Source organism: Cheilinus undulatus, linkage group 22 (genome assembly GCF_018320785.1).
Source record: "Cheilinus undulatus linkage group 22, ASM1832078v1, whole genome shotgun sequence".
Taxonomy (NCBI): Eukaryota; Metazoa; Chordata; class Actinopteri; order Labriformes; family Labridae; genus Cheilinus; species Cheilinus undulatus.
This window is the reverse complement of record NC_054886.1, coordinates 36366520-36392485: the sequence shown is the minus strand read 5'-3', so window position 1 is coordinate 36392485 and position 25966 is coordinate 36366520. Positions and strand designations below refer to the sequence as shown.

The 25966-nt window shown below is 37.2% G+C and overlaps 1 protein-coding gene across 1 annotated transcript in view; it reads left to right on the top strand.

Annotated features, from left to right (window-relative positions):
- Positions 1-5627: 5627 nt before the first annotated feature.
- eno3 (enolase 3, (beta, muscle)) overlaps positions 5628-25966 on the top strand; it is a 24967-nt gene continuing 4628 nt past the window's right edge. The window contains exons 1-8 of the mRNA XM_041779300.1: positions 5628-5782; positions 12111-12200; positions 14460-14555; positions 14653-14711; positions 14884-14953; positions 25070-25203; positions 25383-25499; positions 25574-25679. Coding sequence (XP_041635234.1) covers positions 12116-12200; positions 14460-14555; positions 14653-14711; positions 14884-14953; positions 25070-25203; positions 25383-25499; positions 25574-25679 — 667 coding nt within the window. The 5' untranslated portion in view covers positions 5628-5782; positions 12111-12115. The remainder of the gene's footprint in view (positions 5783-12110; positions 12201-14459; positions 14556-14652; positions 14712-14883; positions 14954-25069; positions 25204-25382; positions 25500-25573; positions 25680-25966) is intronic.

The window sequence follows — 25966 nt, the reverse complement described above, 5'->3', positions numbered from 1 at the left end:
GACCATGACATTTTCAGTCAGTTTCAGACCATGACATTTTCAGTCAGTTTTAGACCATGACATTTTCAGTCAGAGTTTTAGACCATGACATTTTCAGTCAGAGTTTTAGACCATGACATTTTTAGTCAGAGTTTTAGACCATGACATTTTCAGTCAGAGTTTTAGACCATGACATTTTTAGTAAGTTATAGACCATGACATTTTTAGTCAGTTTAAGACCATGACATTTTTAGTCAGTTTTAGACCATGACATTTTCAGTCAGTATTAGACCATGACATTTTCAGTCAGTATTAGACCATGACATTTTCAGTCAGTTTCAGACCATGACATTTTCAGTCAGTTTAAGACCATGACATTTTCAGTCAGAGTTTTAGACCATGACATTTTCAGTCAGTATTAGACCATGACATTTTCAGTCAGTTTTAGACCATGACATTTTCAGTCAGAGTTTGAGACCATGACATTTCTTAGTCAGTTTTAGACCATGACATTTTCAGTCAGTTTTAGACCATGACATTTTCAGTCAGTTTTAGACCATGACATTTTCAGTCAGTTTTAGACCATGACATTTTCAGTCAGAGTTTTAGACCATGACATTTCTTAGTCAGTTTTAGACCATGACATTTTCAGTCAGTTTCAGACCATGACATTTTCAGTCAGTTTTAGACCATGACATTTTCAGTCAGAGTTTTAGACCATGACATTTCTTAGTCAGTTTTAGACCATGACATTTTCAGTCAGTATTAGACCATGACATTTTCAGTCAGTTTTAGACCATGACATTTTCAGTCAGAGTTTTAGACCATGACATTTCTTAGTCAGTTTTAGACCATGACATTTTCAGTCAGTTTCAGACCATGACATTTTTAGTCAGTTTCAGACCATGACATTTTTAGTCAGTTTCAGACCATGACATTTTCAGTCAGTTTCAGACCATGACATTTTCAGTCAGTTATAGACCATGACATTTTCAGTCAGAGTTTTAGACCATGACATTTTCAGTCAGTTTCAGACCATGACATTTTCAGTCAGAGTTTTAGACCATGACATTTTCAGTCAGTTTCAGACCATGACATTTTCAGTCAGTTTCAGACCATGACATTTTTAGTCAGTTTTAGACCATGACATTTTCAGTCAGTTTTAGACCATGACATTTTCAGTCAGAGTTTTAGACCATGACATTTTCAGTCAGTTTCAGACCATGACATTTTCAGTCAGTTTCAGACCATGACATTTTAAGTCAGTTTCAGACCATGACATTTTCATTCAGTTTTAGACCATAACATTTTCAGTCAGTTTCAGACCACAACATTTTCAGTCAGTTTTAGACCATGACATTTTTAGTCAGTTATAGACCATGAAATTTTCAGTCAGTTTTAGACCATGACATTTTCAGTCAGTTTCAGACAATGACATTTTTAGTCAGTTTCAGACCATGACATTTTTAGTCAGTTTCAGACCATGACATTTTCAGTCAGTTTCAGACCATGACATTTTCAGTCAGTTTTAGACCATGACATTTTCAGTCAGTTTCAGACCATGACATTTTCAGTCAGTTTTAGACCATGACATTTTCAGTCAGTTTTAGACCATGACATTTTCAGTCAGAGTTTTAGACCATGACATTTCTTAGTCAGTTTCAGACCATGACATTTTCAGTCAGTATTAGACCATGACATTTTCAGTCAGAGTTTTAGACCATGACATTTCTTAGTCAGTTTCAGACCATGACATTTTCAGTCAGTATTAGACCATGACATTTTCAGTCAGTTTTAGACCATGACATTTTCAGTCAGAGTTTTAGACCATGACATTTCTTAGTCAGTTTTAGACCATGACATTTTCAGTCAGTTTTAGACCATGACATTTTCAGTCAGTTTTAGACCATGACATTTTCAGTCAGAGTTTTAGACCATAACATTTTCAGTCAGTTTTAGACCATGACATTTTCAGTCAGTTTCAGACCATGACATTTTCAGTCAGTTTCAGACCATGACATTTTTAGTCAGTTTCAGACCATGACATTTTCAGTCAGTTTCAGACCATGACATTTTCAGTCAGTTTTAGACCATGACATTTTCAGTCAGAGTTTTAGACCATGACATTTTCAGTCAGAGTTTTAGACCATGACATTTTCAGTCAGAGTTTTAGACCATGACATTTTTAGTCAGTTTAAGACCATGACATTTTTAGTCAGTTTAAGACCATGACATTTTTAGTCAGTTTTAGACCATGACATTTTTAGTCAGTTTAAGACCATGACATTTTTAGTCAGTTTTAGACCATGACATTTTCAGTCAGTTTCAGACCATGACATTTTTAGTCAGTTTTAGACCATGACATTTTCAGTCAGTTTCAGACCATGACATTTTTAGTCAGTTTCAGACCATGACATTTTCAGTCAGTTTCAGACCATGACATTTTCAGTCAGTTTAAGACCATGACATTTTCAGTCAGTTTCAGACCATGACATTTTCAGTCAGTTTCAGACCATGACATTTTCAGTCAGTTTTAGACCATGACATTTTCAGTCAGAGTTTTAGACCATGACATTTCTTAGTCAGTTTCAGACCATGACATTTTCAGTCAGTTTTAGACCATGACATTTTCAGTCAGAGTTTTAGACCATGACATTTCTTAGTCAGTTTCAGACCATGACATTTTCAGTCAGTTTTAGACCATGACATTTTCAGTCAGAGTTTTAGACCATGACATTTTCAGTCAGATTCAGACCATGACATTTTCAGTCAGTTTTAGACCATGACATTTTCAGTCAGTTTCACACCATGACATTTTCAGTCAGTTTCAGACCATGACATTTTCAGTCAGTTTCAGACCATGACATTTTCAGTCAGTATTAGACCATGACATTTTCAGTCAGTTTTAGACCATGACATTTTCAGTCAGAGTTTTAGACCATGACATTTCTTAGTCAGTTTTAGACCATGACATTTTCAGTCAGTTTTAGACCATGACATTTTCAGTCAGAGTTTTAGACCATGACATTTTCAGTCAGTTTCAGACCATGACATTTTCAGTCAGTTTTAGACCATGACATTTTCAGTCAGTTTCACACCATGACATTTTCAGTCAGTTTCAGACCATGACATTTTCAGTCAGTTTCAGACCATGACATTTTCAGTCAGTTTTAGACCATGACATTTTCAGTCAGTTTTAGACCATGACATTTTCAGTCAGAGTTTTAGACCATGACATTTTCAGTCAGTTTTAGACCATGACATTTTCAGTCAGTTTTAGACCATGACATTTTCAGTCAGAGTTTTAGACCATGACATTTTCAGTCAGTTTTAGACCATGACATTTTCAGTCAGTTTTAGACCATGACATTTTCAGTCAGAGTTTTAGACCATGACATTTTCAGTCAGTTTTAGACCATGACATTTTCAGTCAGTTTAAGACCATGACATTTTCAGTCAGTTTAAGACCATGACATTTTCAGTCAGTTTCAGACCATGACATTTTCAGTCAGTTTCAGACCATGACATTTTCAGTCAGTTTTAGACCATGACATTTTCAGTCAGAGTTTTAGACCATGACATTTCTTAGTCAGTTTCAGACCATGACATTTTCAGTCAGTTTTAGACCATGACATTTTCAGTCAGTTTTAGACCATGACATTTTCAGTCAGTTTTAGACCATGACATTTTCAGTCAGAGTTTTAGACCATGACATTTTCAGTCAGTTTTAGACCATGACATTTTCAGTCAGTTTTAGACCATGACATTTTCAGTCAGTTTCAGACCATGACATTTTCAGTCAGAGTTTTAGACCATGACATTTTCAGTCAGAGTTTTAGACCATGACATTTCTTAGTCAGTTTCAGACCATGACATTTTCAGTCAGTTTTAGACCATGACATTTTCAGTCAGAGTTTTAGACCATGACATTTCTTAGTCAGTTTCAGACCATGACATTTTCAGTCAGTTTTAGACCATGACATTTTCAGTCAGAGTTTTAGACCATGACATTTTCAGTCAGTTTTAGACCATGACATTTTCAGTCAGTTTCAGACCATGACATTTTCAGTCAGAGTTTTAGACCATGACATTTTCAGTCAGTTTTAGACCATGACATTTTCAGTCAGTTATAGACCATGACATTTTCAGTCAGTTTCAGACCATGACATTTTCAGTCAGTTTTAGACCATGACATTTTCAGTCAGAGTTTTAGACCATGACATTTTCAGTCAGAGTTTTAGACCATGACATTTTCAGTCAGAGTTTTAGACCATGACATTTTCAGTCAGTTTCAGACCATGACATTTTTAGTCAGTTATAGACCATGACATTTTCAGTCAATATTAGACCATGACATTTTTAGTCAGTTTTAGACCATGACATTTTCAGTCAATATTAGACCATGACATTTTTAGTCAGTTATAGACCATGACATTTTCAGTCAATATTAGACCATGACATTTTTAGTCAGTTTTAGACCATGACATTTTTAGTCAGTTATAGACCATGACATTTTCAGTCAGAGTTTTAGACCATGACATTTTTAGTCAGTTTTAGACCATGACATTTTCAGTCAGTTTTAGACCATGACATTTTCAGTCAGTTTTAGACCATGACATTTTCAGTCAGAGTTTTAGACCATGACATTTTTAGTCAGTTTCAGACCATGACATTTTCAGTCAGTTATAGACCATGACATTTTCAGTCAGAGTTTTAGACCATGACATTTTTAGTCAGTTATAGACCATGACATTTTTAGTCAGTTTAAGACCATGACATTTTTAGTCAGTTTTAGACCATGACATTTTTAGTCAGTTTCAGACCATGACATTTTCAGTCAATATTAGACCATGACATTTTTAGTCAGTTTCAGACCATGACATTTTCAGTCAATATTAGACCATGACATTTTTAGTCAGTTATAGACCATGACATTTTCAGTCAATATTAGACCATGACATTTTTAGTCAGTTATAGACCATGACATTTTTAGTCAGTTTTAGACCATGACATTTTTAGTCAGTTTTAGACCATGACATTTTCAGTCAGAGTTTTAGACCATGACATTTTTAGTCAGTTTCAGACCATGACATTTTTAGTCAGTTTAAGACCATGACATTTTTAGTCAGTTTCAGACCATGACATTTTTAGTCAGTTTCAGACCATGACATTTTTAGTCAGTTTAAGACCATGACATTTTCAGTCAATATTAGACCATGACATTTTTAGTCAGTTTTAGACCATGACATTTTTAGTCAGTTTCAGACCATGGCATTTTTAGTCAGTTATAGACCATGACATTTTTAGTCAGTTTAAGACCATGACATTTTTAGTCAGTTTTAGACCATGACATTTTCAGTCAATATTAGACCATGACATTTTTAGTCAGTTTTAGACCATGACATTTTTAGTCAGTTTCAGACCATGGCATTTTTAGTCAGTTATAGACCATGACATTTTTAGTCAGTTTAAGACCATGACATTTTTAGTCAGTTTTAGACCATGACATTTTCAGTCAGTTTTAGACCATGACATTTTCAGTCAGTTTTAGACCATGACATTTTTAGTCAGAGTTTAGTTGACCTAATGATCACTGGTCTATACTTCATGATTTCCTGTTTCCTCACTCTCCTGCCTCTTGCAGACGCTCCCTGCCGCTCCTACAGCCTCCTCCCCCTCCAAGGGAGTGTCTATAAATACTCAGCCAGGGACAGACGGACACTTTCCACGTCAGTGAGACAGTCAGACGGACGGACAGACAGCCAAAGACGACACCTCCCTTCTCTTCTGAAACACAGCTGAGGTAGGCAGGAGCATGGCTGATTCCTGGTTGGTCTCTGGTAGAAATATCTGCTGGTTTTACTGAGACGGTTTCTACTTCCTGGTTTCTACCTCAAACTGTCTCTGACTTGTTTCATATCTTTAAATGTCTGCTTTCATCCACAGAGGAAGTCTGGCATGCCCTAACATGTACACCATGTCTAACATGTTAGAATTAATTTATCAGCAGTGTTTTAGCTCCAGCAGGCTGCTGGGTGAAGTTTTCTGGCCTGTTCAGCTCTGTGTGCAGGAGTTTCTTTACTTCCTCTCTAAAAATAGCTTCACTGCATGAGTTATTTTCTCCAAATCACACTTAGTTTTTACTTCTTTTCTTAGAAATTAAAGACTAAAAGCCTTCAAGTCTTTGACTTTGAGCAGGCTGAAGGTCAAAGTGCTGCAGAGCCGAGCTGAACAAATCTGACAAACAGCAGCCGAAGCACAAAGTCCACAAAGACAGGGACAGGCAGACGGCTGAGAGAAGGTCATGTAGAGTCAATGGAACACTTTTAAAGTGAATAAAAAGGATAAATATAAGAGAACACGATACGTCTGCACTGATTTATCCACATTAACTCCAAACTTTTACTAAAATACACAACATGATTTTTACAGCAACCATTATCAACTAATATTTAAACTAGTGATGAAGAAACTGGATGGACTTTAATTCTAACAGTGGTTCAAAAACGATGGGAGTGAGCGCTGAATAGCTCAGAGCTGTCAGCATCAATACTTTAGCTTAGCCAAAGCTAGGTGAGTAGCTCAGCTGTAGTCTTATCAGCAGCAAATGAGAATTAAAGGCAGCTATTTTATAACAGAGAGAGGCGTTAAAAGCATTGTTAGTGTTAGCAGACGGGCTAGCAGGTGTAGAACATAAATTTAAGGCATAAATGTTCAAAAACTCCCTCAGAAGTTCTTGAAAAAAAAAAAGGCCAAGACTTCTTAGACTCTAGAAGATAATGCTAACACTTCTGCTGCTAGTTTAGCTAATGCTAACACTTCTGCTGCTAGTTTAGCTAATGCTAACACTTCTGCTGCTAGTTTGAGTAATGCTAACACTTCTGCTGCTAGTTTGAGTAATGCTAACACTTCTGCTGCTAGTTTGAGTAATGCTAACACTTCTGCTGCTAGTTTAGCTAATGCTAACACTTCTGCTGCTAGTTTGAGTAATGCTAACACTTCTTGGGTGTTAGCGTTTACTGTAGCGTTTACTAACCCTAATCCAAAGAGCACAGGTGTAGGCACTTTTTCAGAAGCACTTGACACTTTAGCATTATTCTAAAGATATATAAAGAGTTTTAATATTACTTCTAACAAGTAGCAGAACTGTTAGCATTGGCTATAGAAATCTTACAAGTGTTAGATTTAACAGTTGGGGTATTAGTATTAGTAACAAGTATCAGCAGTACTAGCCATATATTAAGAAAATGTGTTGCTTTCAAGAAAATTCAACACATTTCCAGTAAAGAAAACTTAAACATTTAATGTTTTTTGTTTTGCTTATGTTTGTTTTATTTTTATTTTGTTCTCTTATTTATTTATTGATTGATTGATTGATTTATTCAGTATTTTTTCCATGTTACTTTTTTTTCTTGCAGTGGACCTTCAGGGCCTCTGTAGATAGAAGTGGTTTTGCAGCGATGGCAGACTTAAAGTAGCAATATTTCAACTTTCACAGTAAAGTTGTTGTAAAGACTGTTATCAGGTTCAAAAGTACTGCAGCCCTCAGCGGTTGTTCTTCATCACTGAGAACAGCTGAAGTACCGACGAACATGGTTACATAAGGCAGACTCAGACATAAAGGACGGTCTGAGGAGGTTGTTTGGAACAGCTGTCAGTATGTGTTGACCCGTATACCCATGCTATGTTGCTAACATGCTAATACATAACTACTGTGCTATTTTAAAAGTAGGACTGTTCCTGCAAATCACCACTGTGTATGACAATCACAGCCAAAACCACAAATATTGCTCTATGTGAATAGTTCAAATCCCTTTTTTACCACAGCTAACGTACATCTGCAGTTTACCATCAGGCAAAGAAAGGTATATGTCAGCTACGGAAGAGTATTAGGGCCACTGAAAAAAAAAATTTGAGACAATTTTTTTTTTTCAATTGTGAGAAAAAAGTCAGAATTCTGAGATTAAAGTCAGAATTCTGAGTTTAAAGTCAGAATTCTGAGTTTAAAGTCAGAATTCTGAGAAAAAAGTCAGAATTCTGAGAAAAAAAGTCAGAATTCTGACTTTATTCTTCAAATGAAAAAAAGTCTCAAATGTTTTTTTTCTCAGAATTCTGAGATGAAAGTCAGAATTCTGACTTTCATCTCAGAATTCTGACTTTTTTCTCAGAATTCTGACTTTAATCTCAGAATTCTGACTTTAATCTCAGAATTCTGACTTTTTTCTCACAATTGAAAAAAAAAATTGTCTCAAATTTTTTTTTTCAGTGGCCCTAATACTCTTCCGTAGTCAGCAGCCTTATGCTCATCTGTTTTTATTTTTCTGAGTTCACCATGACTATAGACATGTTCAGATACTAAGATGCAAAGAGTTTGAGTTCTGATGCTCTTCTAGACTGTGTTTAATGCAAAGGCAAGGATGGAAAGTTTATAAAAGTAAAAGAATGGCATGATCAAAGGCAAAGATAGAATTTTTATTAAGTTCAAGGGTGATATCATCAAAGGTAAAGACAGAATGTTTATTAAGTTAAAGGATGATATCATTAAAGGCAAAGATAGAATGTTTATTAAATTAAAATTATGATGTCATCAAAGGTAAGGAGAATTTTTACTAAAATAAAGGATGACATCATCAAATGTAAACATAGAATGTTTATTAAGTTCAAGGGTGACATCATCGAAGGCAATGATAGAATGTTTATTTAATCAAAATTGTGACATCATCAAATGCAAAGATAGAATGTTTATTTAATCAAAATTGTGACATCATCAAATGCAAAGATAGAATGTTTATTTAATCAAAATTGTGACATCATCAAAGGCAAAGATAGAATGTTTATTAATTTAAAGGATGATGTCATCAAAGGTTAACATAGAATGTTTATTAAGTTCAAGGGTAATGTCATCAACGGCAAAGATAGAATGTTTATTAAATTACAGGATGATATCATCAAAGGCAAAGCTAGAATGTTTATTAATTTAAAACTATATCATCAAAGGCAAAGATAGAATGTTTATTAAATTAAAGAATGGTATCATCAAAGGCAAAGCTAGAATGTTTATTAATTTAAAACTATATCATCAAAGGCAAAGATAGAATGTTTATTAAATTAAAGAATGGTATCATCAAAGGCAAAGCTAGAATGTTTATTAATTTAAAACTATATCATCAAAGGCAAAGATAGAATGTTTATTAAGTTAAAGGATGATGTCATCAAAGGCAAAGCTAGAATGTTTATTAAATAAAGATTATGATATCATCAAAGCCAAAGACAGAATATGAGGATAAAATTGTGATATCATCAAAGGAAAGAATGTTTGTTAGAATAAAGGATAACATCACCTAAGGTAAATAATGGAATATTAAGTTAAAAGTATTATGTTTGGTTTAAGAAGGATTAGAATTATGCATATTTATGGGCGTCTAAGTTCTGGTGTTCCTGAATACTTGGTTCTCTTGCTCTGATTGATTTTGAATAAATGGGAAAAGGTCTCATGAAGATCTTTGTCTGGGGCCATCGCATTGCTTAAAGTAGCCATGGTTTGAACTTTTTTCCTCTTTTATGACAGGGTTCTCAGCTTTTTTACCTTCTGTCTGACCTTGAAATCAGTCGTTAAAACATCAGACGGGGTTTCTCTTGAATTTTCTGCTGTGTGTGCAGAAATGATCAGCCCAGCGTTGCCGGTGTATTTCAGTAACAGACCTTTAGTTATCAGAGAGACTAAAGAGGCTCATATCATCCTACAAATACCTCTGTAAATGTCAAGAGCATTCATAACACTGCATGCATGTGTGCCTGTGTGTTTAGTGTAACCCTATCGGGGCAGGGAGGAAGTCCTGACCCGTACAGAAAGGTCAGAGAAAAGGCTAAAGGGTTTTTCTGTATTAAGATCTCTCCTTGGAGAAGAATCCCTGATAAACCCCCTCCTCTGGGACCACAGTGGTCTCTCCCTCTCTCTCATTGGCTGTATTGCCTGCCTATCTTCAGCACTGTTCTGTGATTGGCTGTGGTACCGGTGGGTGGGGTCTGATCGGGGAAGGGGCCTGCTGACTGTGATCATGGAGGCGTCATGGCGTTACACAGGATCAGTGCAGCAGGTCTGACACTCACACATTCACACTAACACATGCACACGCACACATTTAAAAAAAGGCACACACGGACACTGCTGTTTATTAGAAAATGACTGGCTGTTTTATTTTCAAGGTCACTGCTTGTTTTGCTCCCTGTCTGACTCAAAGGTCACCAAAATGTAAATTATAATACTACTAACCATACAGCATGTTAGTGTGTGCAATCACTACCTGCTGTTTTACAGTGATACAGTCAGTATGCCGTAGTTTAAAATGCTTTTATCAATGCCTAATGCTGTAGAATGATATCATAGATTAATCAGTGCGTTAATTAGACAGAATCAGAACCAGGTGTTATAAAACAAGCAATATGATGAATGTGTTATGCTTTAAAAACTACATAATTAGTTCTAGGTGTATGGGGTCACTGTTGTTACAAAACTCATGAGCCTATGTTAACACTTGTCTCTGATTTTTTGCTTCAAACCTGCCTTTATGCTCTAAACAGCCTCCTTCTTCTTGGATTTCCTGTTTGTGCTCTGAATGTCTGACTGAACTCTAGTCTCAGTCTCACCTCATCAGGTCGATTCTGAATGTTTGTCAAACTAAATCTCAGATTTTTCTCTGTGGCGTACGGACCTTTCTCTGAGCTCTGAAAGTGTCTCTCTGATCTTTGATGGACCGACCAATAGGAAACAGGTAGAGGATGGACCAATCACGTTAGCTCTGCCCGTTGTTGCTATGCTGTTCTCTAGGAGACATTAGCTTTGATCTCCCAACATTCTGTCACATACACACACATCCTATCAAATCCTGTTCAGACTTCAGTTTGGCTTTAAAAATTAGACACATTATTCATATATTTACACTGAATTTAATGTTTTACTGTCTTTGACAGATTTTTAATAGTTCCTGTTAGAGTTTGATGATGATTTTTGGCTCTCAGACTTTTACTTTGTGTGTGTGTGATAGAATGTTGGGACTCTGTCAGTGAGATCAAAGTAAATGTCTCCTGAACAGCATAGCAACAACAGGCAGAGCTAACCTGATTGGTCCATCCTCTACCTGTTTCCTATTTGCTAGTTCATCAGCAGAAACACGTTTAAAGCTCAGAGAAAGTTTCGTACGCCACAGAGAAAAATCAGAGTGTCCGTTTGACAAACATGCAGAATCTATGACGGAGTATTAGGGCCACACGAAGAGAAAAAAAAAAAAAATTCTTTTGGGGTTTTTTTTTACATTACGAGAATAAAGTCGTAATATTATGAGAATAAAGTCGTAATATTACGAGAAAAAAACTAGTAATATTGTGAGAATAAAGCCATAATATTATGGGGAAAACGTTGTTATATAACCTGAGAAAAGTTGTAATATTATGAGAATAAAATATTACAAGAAAGAAAGTCTGCCATTAAAATGAGCAATGTTGAGCATCTTGTGACGCTATACTTTAATATCGGTTCCACAAGTAAGGAAATATTTCATCTTTTGGCACATCAGCATCAAATTATCATCAAGATCAGGACAATACTCCGTCATAGATCTGCAGTGCTGTGACAGACTGTCTTTTTTGTATTATTTTTCTCTCATAATATTACGACTTTTTTCTCATAATATTACGACTTTAATCTCATAAATTAAAATATATATATATTCTTTTATTTTGTTTTTCTTCGTGTGGCCCTAATACTCTGTCTTAAGAATCAATGTGAATGAGAGGAGAATGTCAGAACAGGAAGTTTGAGCTGAACTAAAGGTTTGAGATGCAGCAGATATTTGGAGCACAGAGAAACTCTCAGCTAGCTTTGTCTTTTCTTCAGAGTAATGGTGGCTATAGGACTTCACAGACTTTTAACCTTGTTTAAACAGGACAGTAACCTATCACTCTAAAACACCAAAACTCAATAACTGTTTAAAATGGTCTAATCAAAACTTTTCATCAAAAAATATTACAGTGGATGGCTGTTTCAGTGCAGTACCATTGATTCAGGATGTGATACACATCAATGCTTATCTTAAAATGGTTCAACAATCCTCTCGTTCTCTCTGGTCCATCAGTCAGGATGTCCATCACCAAGATCCACGCCAGAGAGATTCTGGACTCCAGAGGAAACCCCACAGTGGAGGTCGACCTGTGGACAGCCAAAGGTGAGACCCTCCAACTTCCTGTAGAAACAACGCTAACAACACCACCACTGTGTTAGCATGGCAGGCTAATCAAACATGTGGTAGCTGGAAGGTAGCATGGTTGGCTAACAGTAGGGACATGGGTAGATGGTGCTTTCAGACCTCCGCCATGCTAATGGAGGGGTTTACAGAGGCTCCGTATGAAGGTCGGTCTACGGCAGTAGAGATCTATCAAGGGTTAAAATGTTTAGTAGAGGCTGAAATAGGAATCAGTTTCAAGGTCTTTGGTTTTTTACTGTCAGAATAACAATGTTGAGCTCTGTTTCTGCTCTTGGATGTTTAATGAACCAACCAATAGGAAGCAGAGCACAGGTGTCAAACTCAAGGCTTGGGGGCCAAATCTGGCCTGTGGAAGAGTCAAATCCAGCCCTAAAGATGATTTGATGTTTCTGTTCTATGTCTGCAGATTTCCTCAAGTGTAAAACTGTGAACTTTAACCTGATGATTTAGGATATCCTTGTTCAGTCACATTTTTTACTTTGTTTTTTTTACCACGTTGCCCATTTTTTTACTTTGTCAAAAAGTGGTATAGAAAACCATTTTTTACTGTTTTCTTTACCAATTTTTGCTCATTTTTTACTTTGTTTTTTAACCACTTTTTGCCCATTTTTTACTGTTTTTTTTAACCAATTTTTGCCCTTTTTATTTATTTTTTTACCACTTTCTGCCCATTTTTTACTGTTTTTTAAACTATTTTTTGCAATTTTTTACTTTGTTTTTACCACTTTTTGCCCTCTTTCACCCTATTTTATCACTTTTTGCCAATTTTTTGCTTTTTCTTTTTTACCACTTTTTGCCCCTTTTCTGTTCTAACTGTCCCATCAGTCTGAGGTCTGCAGATTTCCTCAAGTATAAAAATGTGAACTTATCCTGATGATTTAAGATTTCCTTGTTAAGTCAGAAAATCTGAAAAAGTAAGGAGTAAAAATATTTAGATAAGAGGTCAGGAATGTGGGAATAGAGATTCATTTGTGTTTTATTTTCATATTTTCAATTTAACATCTCACAATTAGGACTCAAATTTAGGATTCTGACTTTTAATTTCATACTTTGAGCATTTCAACTCATGATTTTGACTTCTCATATAAAATTTGAACTTTGAGATTCATAATTCTAATTTTAAGTGATATTTTAACCCTTTTTAACCAATGATTTAGTATTTTATCTCATATTTTCAACTCCAAACTTTGACGTCATAATCCCATAGTTTGATCTTTTAAACTCGCAATTTAAATTTTTAGTCATATTTTGACTTTTTATTTCATGATTACAAATTTTATTTCATATTTTCACCTTTTAAGCTCATGATTGACTTTCTTTCTGATAAATTTGCCATGAACAAAACAAAAACATTATTTTTCACTTCCAATTTCACAACCTTTTTGAACAATAAATTTCCTTTTCTCAGATTGTGAGCCTTTAAACTTATCTTTTTAAGTTTTTAAATGTCAAAATCATGTATCATCAAAAAGATGTTTGTTTTTTTCACTAATATCAGTCATGTTTAAATGGAACAGGATACCTGCTTATATTTGAAAAAGCAGGTTTTCATACCATGATGCTTTGTAAGGGCCTGTATTGTTGGTTTAGTCCTGTATCCTGGATCTCAGTCCACTTCCAAGCCCTTTAACTCCACCTCACTCCTACAGATTTCATTTAGGCTTTCAGAAGTAGAAACATTATTCAGCTATTTATGCTGAATTCACTTTTTTTACCATCTTTGATAGATTTTTTATCATTTCTGTTATAGTTTGATAAGGATTTCTAGCGCTCAGACTTTTACCATGAGCGTTGAACCTTCATCATCTACCCCTCTCAAAGATGGCCGCCTTGTTCCCATCTTTCTCCTGTGAGATGAGCAGCCCAGGCAGCATCCCTGTGTTTATATTTATGACAGTAGGGCCAGGAAAGTCGCCTGAACAAAGGAAAGGCGACTCTACTAAGAATAAGAGAGGTAAATTAGCATGGCAGGCTGCTATAAAGTCACAGAGAGAGTAGAAGTTAGCGGTTAGCTTGTTTACAGACAAACAGGTTTAACCCTGCCTAGCGTAGCCTAGAGACAGTTAGTGATTTCAAATGGGGTTGAGTTTACCACCTGCACCAGATGATCCTCTATGAATCACCGTTCCCACTAGAACCACAGAGAAACCGTTAGCTTAGCATTATCTAGAGAAAATCTGTCCTTAGCTAATGCTAACTCTCCCGTCGCTGTTCTCTCAGGTCTCTTCAGGGCAGCGGTCCCCAGCGGTGCTTCCACAGGCGTCCATGAAGCCCTGGAGCTCCGTGATGGTGATAAGGGTCGTTACCTGGGCAAAGGTGAGCCAGCCTGAAGGTTCAGCCCCCTGTGACCCTGAATACTGAGGGTCTGTTTACCCGTGTACAGCACACCTGCTCAGCTGTGTTTCCTCTGCAGGTACCACAAAGGCTGTGGGACATGTGAACAAGGACATCGCCCCCAAGCTGATAGAGAAGGTATCACATCATCAGCATATTTACAGAACCTGAAACAAAAATCCCTGGAAACTAAGGGATCCTTCACATTTGTTACTATAACAGCATCAGAAGGAGACATTACAGACGCAAAGCCTCACAAAAACGGTCAGTAGAATGTTCTAACTACCTGTCAACCTGTGTCTTTGTCCAGAACTTCAGCGTGGTCGAGCAGGAGAAGATCGACAAGTTCATGCTGGACTTGGACGGCACTGAGAACAAATGTAAGGACCGGTCTGTCAGCTAGGAATGTCTAATAGCTAAGCCACATGCTAATGCTATCATTGATGTCCATGTTTTAGCTCAGTCACATGCTAATGCTATCATTGATGTCCATGTTTTAGCTCAGTCACATGCTAATGCTATCATTGATGTCCGTGTTTTAGCTCAGTCACATGCTAATGCTATCATTGATGTCCATGTTTTAGCTCAGTCACATGCTAATGCTATCATTGATGTCTGTGTTTTAGCTCAGTTTGGTGCTAATGCTATCATTGATGGCTGTGTTTTAGCTCAGTCACATGCTAATGCTATCATTGATGTCTGTGTTTTAGCTCAGTCACATGCTAATGCTATCATTGATGTCTGTGTTTTAGCTCAGTTTGGTGCTAATGCTATCATTGATGGCTGTGTTTTAGCTCAGTCACATGCTAATGCTATCATTGATGTCTGTGTTTTAGCTCAGTCACATGCTAATGCTATCATTGATGGCTGTGTTTTAGCTCAGTCACATGCTAATGCTATCATTGATGTCTGTGTTTTAGCTCAGTCACATGCTAATGCTATCATTGATGGCTGTGTTTTAGCTCAGTGTGATGCTAATGCTATCATTGATGTCTGTGTTTTAGCTCAGTCACATGCTAATGCTATCATTGATGTCCATGTTTTAGCTCAGTCACATGCTAATGCTATCATTGATGTCTGTGTTTTAGCTCAGTCACATGCTAATGCTATCATTGATGTCTGTGTTTTAGCTCAGTTTGGTGCTAATGCTATCATTGATGTCTGTGTTTTAGCTCAGTCACATGCTAATGCTATCATTGATGTCTGTGTTTTAGCTCAGTTTGGTGCTAATGCTATCATTGATGTCCGTGTTTTAGCTCAGTCACATGCTAATGCTATCATTGATGTCTGTGTTTTAGCTCAGTTTGGTGCTAATGCTATCATTGATGTCTGTGTTTTAGCTCAGTTTGGTGCTAATGCTATCATTGATGGCTGTGTTTTAGCTCAGTTTGGTGCTAATGCTATCATTGATGGCTGTGTTTTAGCTCAGTCACATGCTAATGCTATCATTGATGTCTGTGTTTTAGCTCAGTTTGGTGCTAATGCTATCATTGATGGCTGTGTTTTAGCTCAGTTTGGTGCTAATGCTATCATTGATGGCTGTGTTTTAGCTCAGTCACATGCTAATGCTATCATTGATGTCTGTGTTTTAGCTCAGTTTGGTGCTAATGCTATCATTGATGTCTGTGTTTTAGCTCAGTTTGGTGCTAATGCTATCATTGATGTCTGTGTTTTAGCTCAGTTTGGTGCTAATGCTATCATTGATGTCTGTGTTTTAGCTCAGTTTGGTGCTAATGCTATCATTGATGTCTGTGTTTTAGCTCAGTTTGGTGCTAATGCTATCATTGATGTCTGTGTTTTAGCTCAGTTTGGTGCTAATGCTATCATTGATGTCTGTGTTTTAGCTCAGTTTGGTGCTAATGCTATCATTGATGTCTGTGTTTTAGCTCAGTTTGGTGCTAATGCTATCATTGATGTCTGTGTTTTAGCTCAGTTTGGTGCTAATGCTATCATTGATGTCTGTGTTTTAGCTCAGTTTGGTGCTAATGCTATCATTGATGTCTGTGTTTTAGCTCAGTGTGATGCTAATGCTATCATTGATGTCTGTGTTTTAGCTCAGTTTGGTGCTAATGCTATCATTGATGTCTGTGTTTTAGCTCAGTTTGGTGCTAATGCTATCATTGATGTCTGTGTTTTAGCTCAGTTTGGTGCTAATGCTATCATTGATGTCTGTGTTTTAGCTCAGTTTGGTGCTAATGCTATCATTGATGTCTGTGTTTTAGCTCAGTTTGGTGCTAATGCTATCATTGATGTCTGTGTTTTAGCTCAGTTTGATGCTAATGCTATCATTGATGTCTGTGTTTTAGCTCAGTCACATGCTAATGCTATCATTGATGTCTGTGTTTTAGCTCAGTTTGGTGCTAATGCTATCATTGATGTCTGTGTTTTAGCTCAGTTTGATGCTAATGCTATCATTGATGTCTGTGTTTTAGCTCAGTTTGGTGCTAATGCTATCATTGATGTCTGTGTTTTAGCTCAGTTTGGTGCTAATGCTATCATTGATGTCTGTGTTTTAGCTCAGTTTGGTGCTAATGCTATCATTGATGTCTGTGTTTTAGCTCAGTTTGGTGCTAATGCTATCATTGATGTCTGTGTTTTAGCTCAGTTTGGTGCTAATGCTATCATTGATGTCTGTGTTTTAGCTCAGTTTGGTGCTAATGCTATCATTGATGTCTGTGTTTTAGCTCAGTTTGGTGCTAATGCTATCATTGATGTCTGTGCTTTAGCTCAGTTTGATGCTAATGCTATCATTGATGTCTGTGTTTTAGCTCAGTTTGATGCTAATGCTATCATTGATGTCTGTGTTTTAGCTCAGTTTGGTGCTAATGCTATCATTGATGTCTGTGTTTTAGCTCAGTTTGGTGCTAATGCTATCATTGATGTCCGTGTTTTAGCTCAGTTTGATGCTAATGCTATCATTGATGTCTGTGTTTTAGCTCAGTTTGATGCTAATGCTATCATTGATGTCTGTGTTTTAGCTCAGTTTGGTGCTAATGCTATCATTGATGTCTGTGTTTTAGCTCAGTTTGATGCTAATGCTATCATTGATGTCTGTGTTTTAGCTCAGTTTGATGCTAATGCTATCATTGATGTCTGTGTTTTAGCTCAGTTTGGTGCTAATGCTATCATTGATGTCTGTGTTTTAGCTCAGTTTGGTGCTAATGCTATCATTGATGTCTGTGTTTTAGCTCAGTTTGATGCTAATGCTATCATTGATGTCTGTGTTTTAGCTCAGTTTGATGCTAATGCTATCATTGATGTTTGTGTTTTAGCTCAGTTTGATGCTAATGCTATCATTGATGTCTGTGTTTTAGCTCAGTTTGATGCTAATGCTATCATTGATGTCTGTGCTTTAGCTCAGTTTGATGCTAATGCTATCATTGATGTTTGTGTTTTAGCTCAGTTTGATGCTAATGCTATCATTGATGTCTGTGTTTTAGCTCAGTCACATGCTAATGCTATCATTGATGTCTGTGTTTTAGCTCAGTTTGGTGCTAATGCTATCATTGATGTTTGTGTTTTAGCTCAGTTTGATGCTAATGCTATCATTGATGGCTGTGTTTTAGCTCAGTTTGGTGCTAATGCTATCATTGATGGCTGTGTTTTAGCTCAGTCACATGCTAATGCTATCATTGATGTCTGTGTTTTAGCTCAGTTTGGTGCTAATGCTATCATTGATGGCTGTGTTTTAGCTCAGTTTGGTGCTAATGCTATCATTGATGGCTGTGTTTTAGCTCAGTCACATGCTAATGCTATCATTGATGTCTGTGTTTTAGCTCAGTTTGGTGCTAATGCTATCATTGATGTCTGTGTTTTAGCTCAGTCACATGCTAATGCTATCATTGATGTCTGTGTTTTAGCTCAGTCACATGCTAATGCTATCATTGATGGCTGTGTTTTAGCTCAGTCACATGCTAATGCTATCATTGATGGCTGTGTTTTAGCTCAGTCACATGCTAATGCTATCATTGATGTCTGTGTTTTAGCTCAGTTTGGTGCTAATGCTATCATTGATGTCTGTGTTTTAGCTCAGTTTGGTGCTAATGCTATCATTGATGTCTGTGTTTTAGCTCAGTTTGGTGCTAATGCTATCATTGATGTCTGTGTTTTAGCTCAGTCACATGCTAATGCTATCATTGATGTCTGTGTTTTAGCTCAGTTTGGTGCTAATGCTATCATTGATGTCTGTGTTTTAGCTCAGTTTGGTGCTAATGCTATCATTGATGTCTGTGTTTTAGCTCAGTTTGGTGCTAATGCTATCATTGATGTCTGTGTTTTAGCTCAGTCACATGCTAATGCTATCATTGATGGCTGTGTTTTAGCTCAGTCACATGCTAATGCTATCATTGATGGCTGTGTTTTAGCTCAGTCACATGCTAATGCTATCATTGATGTCCGTGTTTTAGCTCAGTCACATGCTAATGCTATCATTGATGTCCGTGTTTTAGCTCAGTCACATGCTAATGCTATCATTGATGTCTGTGTTTTAGCTCAGTCACATGCTAATGCTATCATTGATGTCTGTGTTTTAGCTCAGTTTGGTGCTAATGCTATCATTGATGTCTGTGTTTTAGCTCAGTTTGATGCTAATGCTATCATTGATGGCTGTGTTTTAGCTCAGTCACATGCTAATGCTATCATTGATGTCTGTGTTTTAGCTCATTCACATGCTAATGCTATCATTGATGTCTGTGTTTTAGCTCAGTTTGGTGCTAATGCTATCATTGATGTCTGTGTTTTAGCTCAGTTTGGTGCTAATGCTATCATTGATGTCTGTGTTTTAGCTCAGTTTGGTGCTAATGCTATCATTGATGTCTGTGTTTTAGCTCAGTTTGGTGCTAATGCTATCATTGATGTCTGTGTTTTAGCTCAGTTTGGTGCTAATGCTATCATTGATGTCTGTGTTTTAGCTCAGTCACATGCTAATGCTATCATTGATGGCTGTGTTTTAGCTCAGTTTGGTGCTAATGCTATCATTGATGTCTGTGTTTTAGCTCAGTTTGGTGCTAATGCTATCATTGATGTCTGTGTTTTAGCTCAGTTTGGTGCTAATGCTATCATTGATGTCTGTGTTTTAGCTCAGTTTGATGCTAATGCTATCATTGATGTCTGTGTTTTAGCTCAGTTTGGTGCTAATGCTATCATTGATGTCTGTGTTTTAGCTCAGTTTGGTGCTAATGCTATCATTGATGTCTGTGTTTTAGCTCAGTCACATGCTAATGCTATCATTGATGGCTGTGTTTTAGCTCAGTTTGATGCTAATGCTATCATTGATGTCTGTGTTTTAGCTCAGTTTGATGCTAATGCTATCATTGATGTCTGTGTTTTAGCTCAGTTTGGTGCTAATGCTATCATTGATGTCTGTGTTTTAGCTCAGTTTGATGCTAATGCTATCATTGATGTCTGTGTTTTAGCTCAGTTTGATGCTAATGCTATCATTGATGTTTGTGTTTTAGCTCAGTTTGATGCTAATGCTATCATTGATGTCTGTGTTTTAGCTCAGTTTGATGCTAATGCTATCATTGATGTCTGTGTTTTAGCTCAGTCACATGCTAATGCTATCATTGATGGCTGTGTTTTAGCTCAGTGTGATGCTAATGCTATCATTGATGTCTGTGTTTTAGCTCAGTCACATGCTAATGCTATCATTGATGTCCGTGTTTTAGCTCAGTTTGATGCTAATGCTATCATTGATGTCTGTGTTTTAGCTCAGTTTGATGCTAATGCTATCATTGATGTCTGTGTTTTAGCTCATTCACATGCTAATGCTATCATTGATGTCTGTGTTTTAGCTCAGTCACATGCTAATGCTATCATTGATGTCTGTGTTTTAGCTCAGTTTGGTGCTAATGCTATCATTGATGTCTGTGTTTTAGCTCAGTCACATGCTAATGCTATCATTGATGTCTGTGTTTTAGCTCAGTTTGGTGCTAATGCTATCATTGATGTCTGTGTTTTAGCTCAGTTTGATGCTAATGCTATCATTGATGTCTGTGTTTTAGCTCAGTCACATGCTAATGCTATCATTGATGTCTGTGTTTTAGCTCAGTTTGGTGCTAATGCTATCATTGATGTCTGTGTTTTAGCTCAGTTTGGTGCTAATGCTATCATTGATGTCTGTGTTTTAGCTCAGTTTGGTGCTAATGCTATCATTGATGTCTGTGTTTTAGCTCAGTTTGGTGCTAATGCTATCATTGATGTCTGTGTTTTAGCTCAGTTTGATGCTAATGCTATCATTGATGTCTGTGTTTTAGCTCAGTTTGGTGCTAATGCTATCATTGATGTCTGTGTTTTAGCTCAGTGTGATGCTAATGCTATCATTGATGTCTGTGTTTTAGCTCAGTCACATGCTAATGCTATCATTGATGTCTGTGTTTTAGCTCAGTTTGGTGCTAATGCTATCATTGATGTCTGTGTTTTAGCTCAGTGTGATGCTAATGCTATCATTGATGTCTGTGTTTTAGCTCAGTTTGGTGCTAATGCTATCATTGATGTCTGTGTTTTAGCTCAGTTTGGTGCTAATGCTATCATTGATGTCTGTGTTTTAGCTCAGTTTGGTGCTAATGCTATCATTGATGGCTGTGTTTTAGCTCAGTTTGGTGCTAATGCTATCATTGATGTCTGTGTTTTAGCTCAGTGTGATGCTAATGCTATCATTGATGGCTGTGTTTTAGCTCAGTCACATGCTAATGCTATCATTGATATCTGTGTTTTAGCTCAGTTTGGTGCTAATGCTATCATTGATGTCTGTGTTTTAGCTCAGTTTGATGCTAATGCTATCATTGATGTCTGTGTTTTAGCTCAGTTTGGTGCTAATGCTATCATTGATGGCTGTGTTTTAGCTCAGTTTGGTGCTAATGCTATCATTGATGTCTGTGTTTTAGCTCAGTGTGATGCTAATGCTATCATTGATGGCTGTGTTTTAGCTCAGTCACATGCTAATGCTATCATTGATGTCTGTGTTTTAGCTCAGTTTGGTGCTAATGCTATCATTGATGTCTGTGTTTTAGCTCAGTCACATGCTAATGCTATCATTGATGTCTGTGTTTTAGCTCAGTTTGATGCTAATGCTATCATTGATGTCTGTGTTTTAGCTCAGTTTGATGCTAATGCTATCATTGATGTTTGTGTTTTAGCTCAGTTTGATGCTAATGCTATCATTGATGTCTGTGTTTTAGCTCAGTTTGATGCTAATGCTATCATTGATGGCTGTGCTTTAGCTCAGTTTGATGCTAATGCTATCATTGATGTCTGTGTTTTAGCTCAGTCACATGCTAATGCTATCATTGATGTCTGTGTTTTAGCTCAGTTTGGTGCTAATGCTATCATTGATGTCTGTGTTTTAGCTCAGTCACATGCTAATGCTATCATTGATGTCTGTGTTTTAGCTCAGTTTGGTGCTAATGCTATCATTGATGGCTGTGTTTTAGCTCAGTTTGGTGCTAATGCTATCATTGATGGCTGTGTTTTAGCTCAGTCACATGCTAATGCTATCATTGATGTCTGTGTTTTAGCTCAGTTTGGTGCTAATGCTATCATTGATGTCTGTGTTTTAGCTCAGTCACATGCTAATTCTATCATTGATGTCTGTGTTTTAGCTCAGTCACATGCTAATGCTATCATTGATGTCTGTGTTTTAGCTCAGTCACATGCTAATGCTATCATTGATGTCTGTGTTTTAGCTCAGTTTGATGCTAATGCTATCATTGATGTCTGTGTTTTAGCTCAGTCACATGCTAATGCTATCATTGATGTCTGTGTTTTAGCTCAGTCACATGCTAATGCTATCATTGATGGCTGTGTTTTAGCTCAGTCACATGCTAATGCTATCATTGATGTCTGTGTTTTAGCTCAGTTTGATGCTAATGCTATCATTGATGTTTGTGTTTTAGCTCAGTTTGATGCTAATGCTATCATTGATGTCTGTGTTTTAGCTCAGTTTGATGCTAATGCTATCATTGATGGCTGTGCTTTAGCTCAGTTTGATGCTAATGCTATCATTGATGTCTGTGTTTTAGCTCAGTCACATGCTAATGCTATCATTGATGTCTGTGTTTTAGCTCAGTTTGGTGCTAATGCTATCATTGATGGCTGTGTTTTAGCTCAGTCACATGCTAATGCTATCATTGATGTCTGTGTTTTAGCTCAGTTTGGTGCTAATGCTATCATTGATGTCTGTGTTTTAGCTCAGTTTGGTGCTAATGCTATCATTGATGTCTGTGTTTTAGCTCAGTCACATGCTAATGCTATCATTGATGTCTGTGTTTTAGCTCAGTTTGGTGCTAATGCTATCATTGATGTCTGTGTTTTAGCTCAGTCACATGCTAATTCTATCATTGATGTCTGTGTTTTAGCTCAGTCACATGCTAATGCTATCATTGATGGCTGTGTTTTAGCTCAGTCACATGCTAATGCTATCATTGATGGCTGTGTTTTAGCTCAGTCACATGCTAATGCTATCATTGATGTCTGTGTTTTAGCTCAGTTTGGTGCTAATGCTATCATTGATGTCTGTGTTTTAGCTCAGTTTGGTGCTAATGCTATCATTGATGTCTGTGTTTTAGCTCAGTTTGGTGCTAATGCTATCATTGATGTCTGTGTTTTAGCTCAGTCACATGCTAATGCTATCATTGATGTCTGTGTTTTAGCTCAGTTTGGTGCTAATGCTATCATTGATGGCTGTGTTTTAGCTCAGTTTGGTGCTAATGCTATCATTGATGGCTGTGTTTTAGCTCAGTCACATGCTAATGCTATCATTGATGTCTGTGTTTTAGCTCAGTTTGGTGCTAATGCTATCATTGATGGCTGTGTTTTAGCTCAGTCACATGCTAATGCTATCATTGATGGCTGTGTTTTAGCTCAGTCACATGCTAATGCTATCATTGATGTCCGTGTTTTAGCTCAGTCACATGCTAATGCTATCATTGATGTCCGTGTTTTAGCTCAGTCACATGCTAATGCTATCATTGATGTCTGTGTTTTAGCTCATTCACATGCTAATGCTATCATTGATGTCTGTGTTTTAGCTCAGTTTGGTGCTAATGCTATCATTGATGTCTGTGTTTTAGCTCAGTCACATGCTAATGCTATCATTGATGTCTGTGTTTTAGCTCATTCACATGCTAATGCTATCATTGATGTCTGTGTTTTAGCTCAGTTTGATGCTAATGCTATCATTGATGTCTGTGTTTTAGCTCAGTTTGGTGCTAATGCTATCATTTATGTCTGTGTTTTAGCTCAGTTTGGTGCTAATGCTATCATTGATGTCTGTGTTTTAGCTCAGTCACATGCTAATGCTATCATTGATGTCTGTGTTTTAGCTCAGTTTGGTGCTAATGCTATCATTGATGTCTGTGTTTTAGCTCAGTTTGGTGCTAATGCTATCATTGATGTCTGTGTTTTAGCTCAGTTTGATGCTAATGCTATCATTTATGTCTGTGTTTTAGCTCAGTTTGGTGCTAATGCTATCATTGATGTCTGTGTTTTAGCTCAGTCACATGCTAATGCTATCATTGATGTCTGTGTTTTAGCTCAGTTTGGTGCTAATGCTATCATTGATGTCTGTGTTTTAGCTCAGTTTGGTGCTAATGCTATCATTGATGTCTGTGTTTTAGCTCAGTTTGGTGCTAATGCTATCATTGATGTCTGTGTTTTAGCTCAGTTTGGTGCTAATGCTATCATTGATGTCTGTGTTTTAGCTCAGTTTGATGCTAATGCTATCATTGATGTCTGTGTTTTAGCTCAGTTTGATGCTAATGCTATCATTGATGTCTGTGTTTTAGCTCAGTTTGGTGCTAATGCTATCATTGATGTCTGTGTTTTAGCTCAGTTTGGTGCTAATGCTATCATTGATGTCTGTGTTTTAGCTCAGTTTGATGCTAATGCTATCATTGATGTCTGTGTTTTAGCTCAGTTTGATGCTAATGCTATCATTGATGTCTGTGTTTTAGCTCAGTTTGATGCTAATGCTATCATTGATGTCTGTGTTTTAGCTCAGTTTGATGCTAATGCTATCATTGATGTTTGTGTTTTAGCTCAGTTTGATGCTAATGCTATCATTGATGTCTGTGTTTTAGCTCAGTTTGATGCTAATGCTATCATTGATGTCTGTGTTTTAGCTCAGTTTGGTGCTAATGCTATCATTGATGTCTGTGTTTTAGCTCAGTTTGATGCTAATGCTATCATTGATGTTTGTGTTTTAGCTCAGTTTGATGCTAATGCTATCATTGATGTCTGTGTTTTAGCTCAGTTTGATGCTAATGCTATCATTGATGTCTGTGCTTTAGCTCAGTTTGATGCTAATGCTATCATTGATGTTTGTGTTTTAGCTCAGTTTGATGCTAATGCTATCATTGATGTCTGTGTTTTAGCTCAGTTTGATGCTAATGCTATCATTGATGGCTGTGTTTTAGCTCAGTCACATGCTAATGCTATCATTGATGTCCGTGTTTTAGCTCAGTTTGATGCTAATGCTATCATTGATGTCTGTGTTTTAGCTCAGTTTGGTGCTAATGCTATCCTGGGCGTGTCTCTGGCCGTCTGTAAGGCGGGAGCGGCGGAGAAAGGAGTTCCTCTTTACCGCCACATCGCTGATCTTGCCGGACACAAAGAAGTTATTCTTCCTGTTCCTGTGAGTGGTAAAGTTGTCATTAAACCAGCTGATTTCGTGTGTTTCTGACTGAATTAGCCTGGTTAGCTAATTCAAGCAGATGTTTTCTGTCTTTGTTGTTGGTGATGTTAAGGCCTTGTTAGCAATGTAAGCTGACATATTTTACTGTATTTGAGTTACAGTTAATGTTTCCTCTGCAGGCGTTTAATGTGATCAACGGCGGCAGCCATGCTGGAAACAAACTGGCCATGCAGGAGTTCATGATTCTTCCTGTCGGAGCGGCGAACTTCCATGAGGCCATGAGGATCGGCGCTGAGGTGCTGCACGCTTTCTTCAGTATAACCTGTTAAAGAGTTAAAGTAAACCCGTCTGACTGTCTGTGTCTGATCAGGTCTACCACAACCTGAAGAACGTGATCAAGGCCAAGTACGGCAAGGACGCCACCAACGTAGGAGACGAGGGCGGCTTCGCCCCCAACATCCTGGAGAACAATGAGGGTGAGACGCCCGTCTGTCTGTGATTATGGAAATCAGGAGATGAGTCGTGATAAGGCCAGAGAAGTATTTAAAAGATTTTATAGAGCTGTTTTATTTGTGTTGAATCTTTTCAAAGTTTTACAAAGTTGTGTAAAGTTGTTTAAAATGTCTGATCAGTCCTTATTGATCAGTCCTTATTGGTCAGTCCTAGTGAAAGTCAATAGTACGATAGGATCAGAGCATTGGCTGGAAGAATCAGGCAACATGGTAGGATTTTCCCCTGGAGGTTTTTGTGATCTTCTAATCAG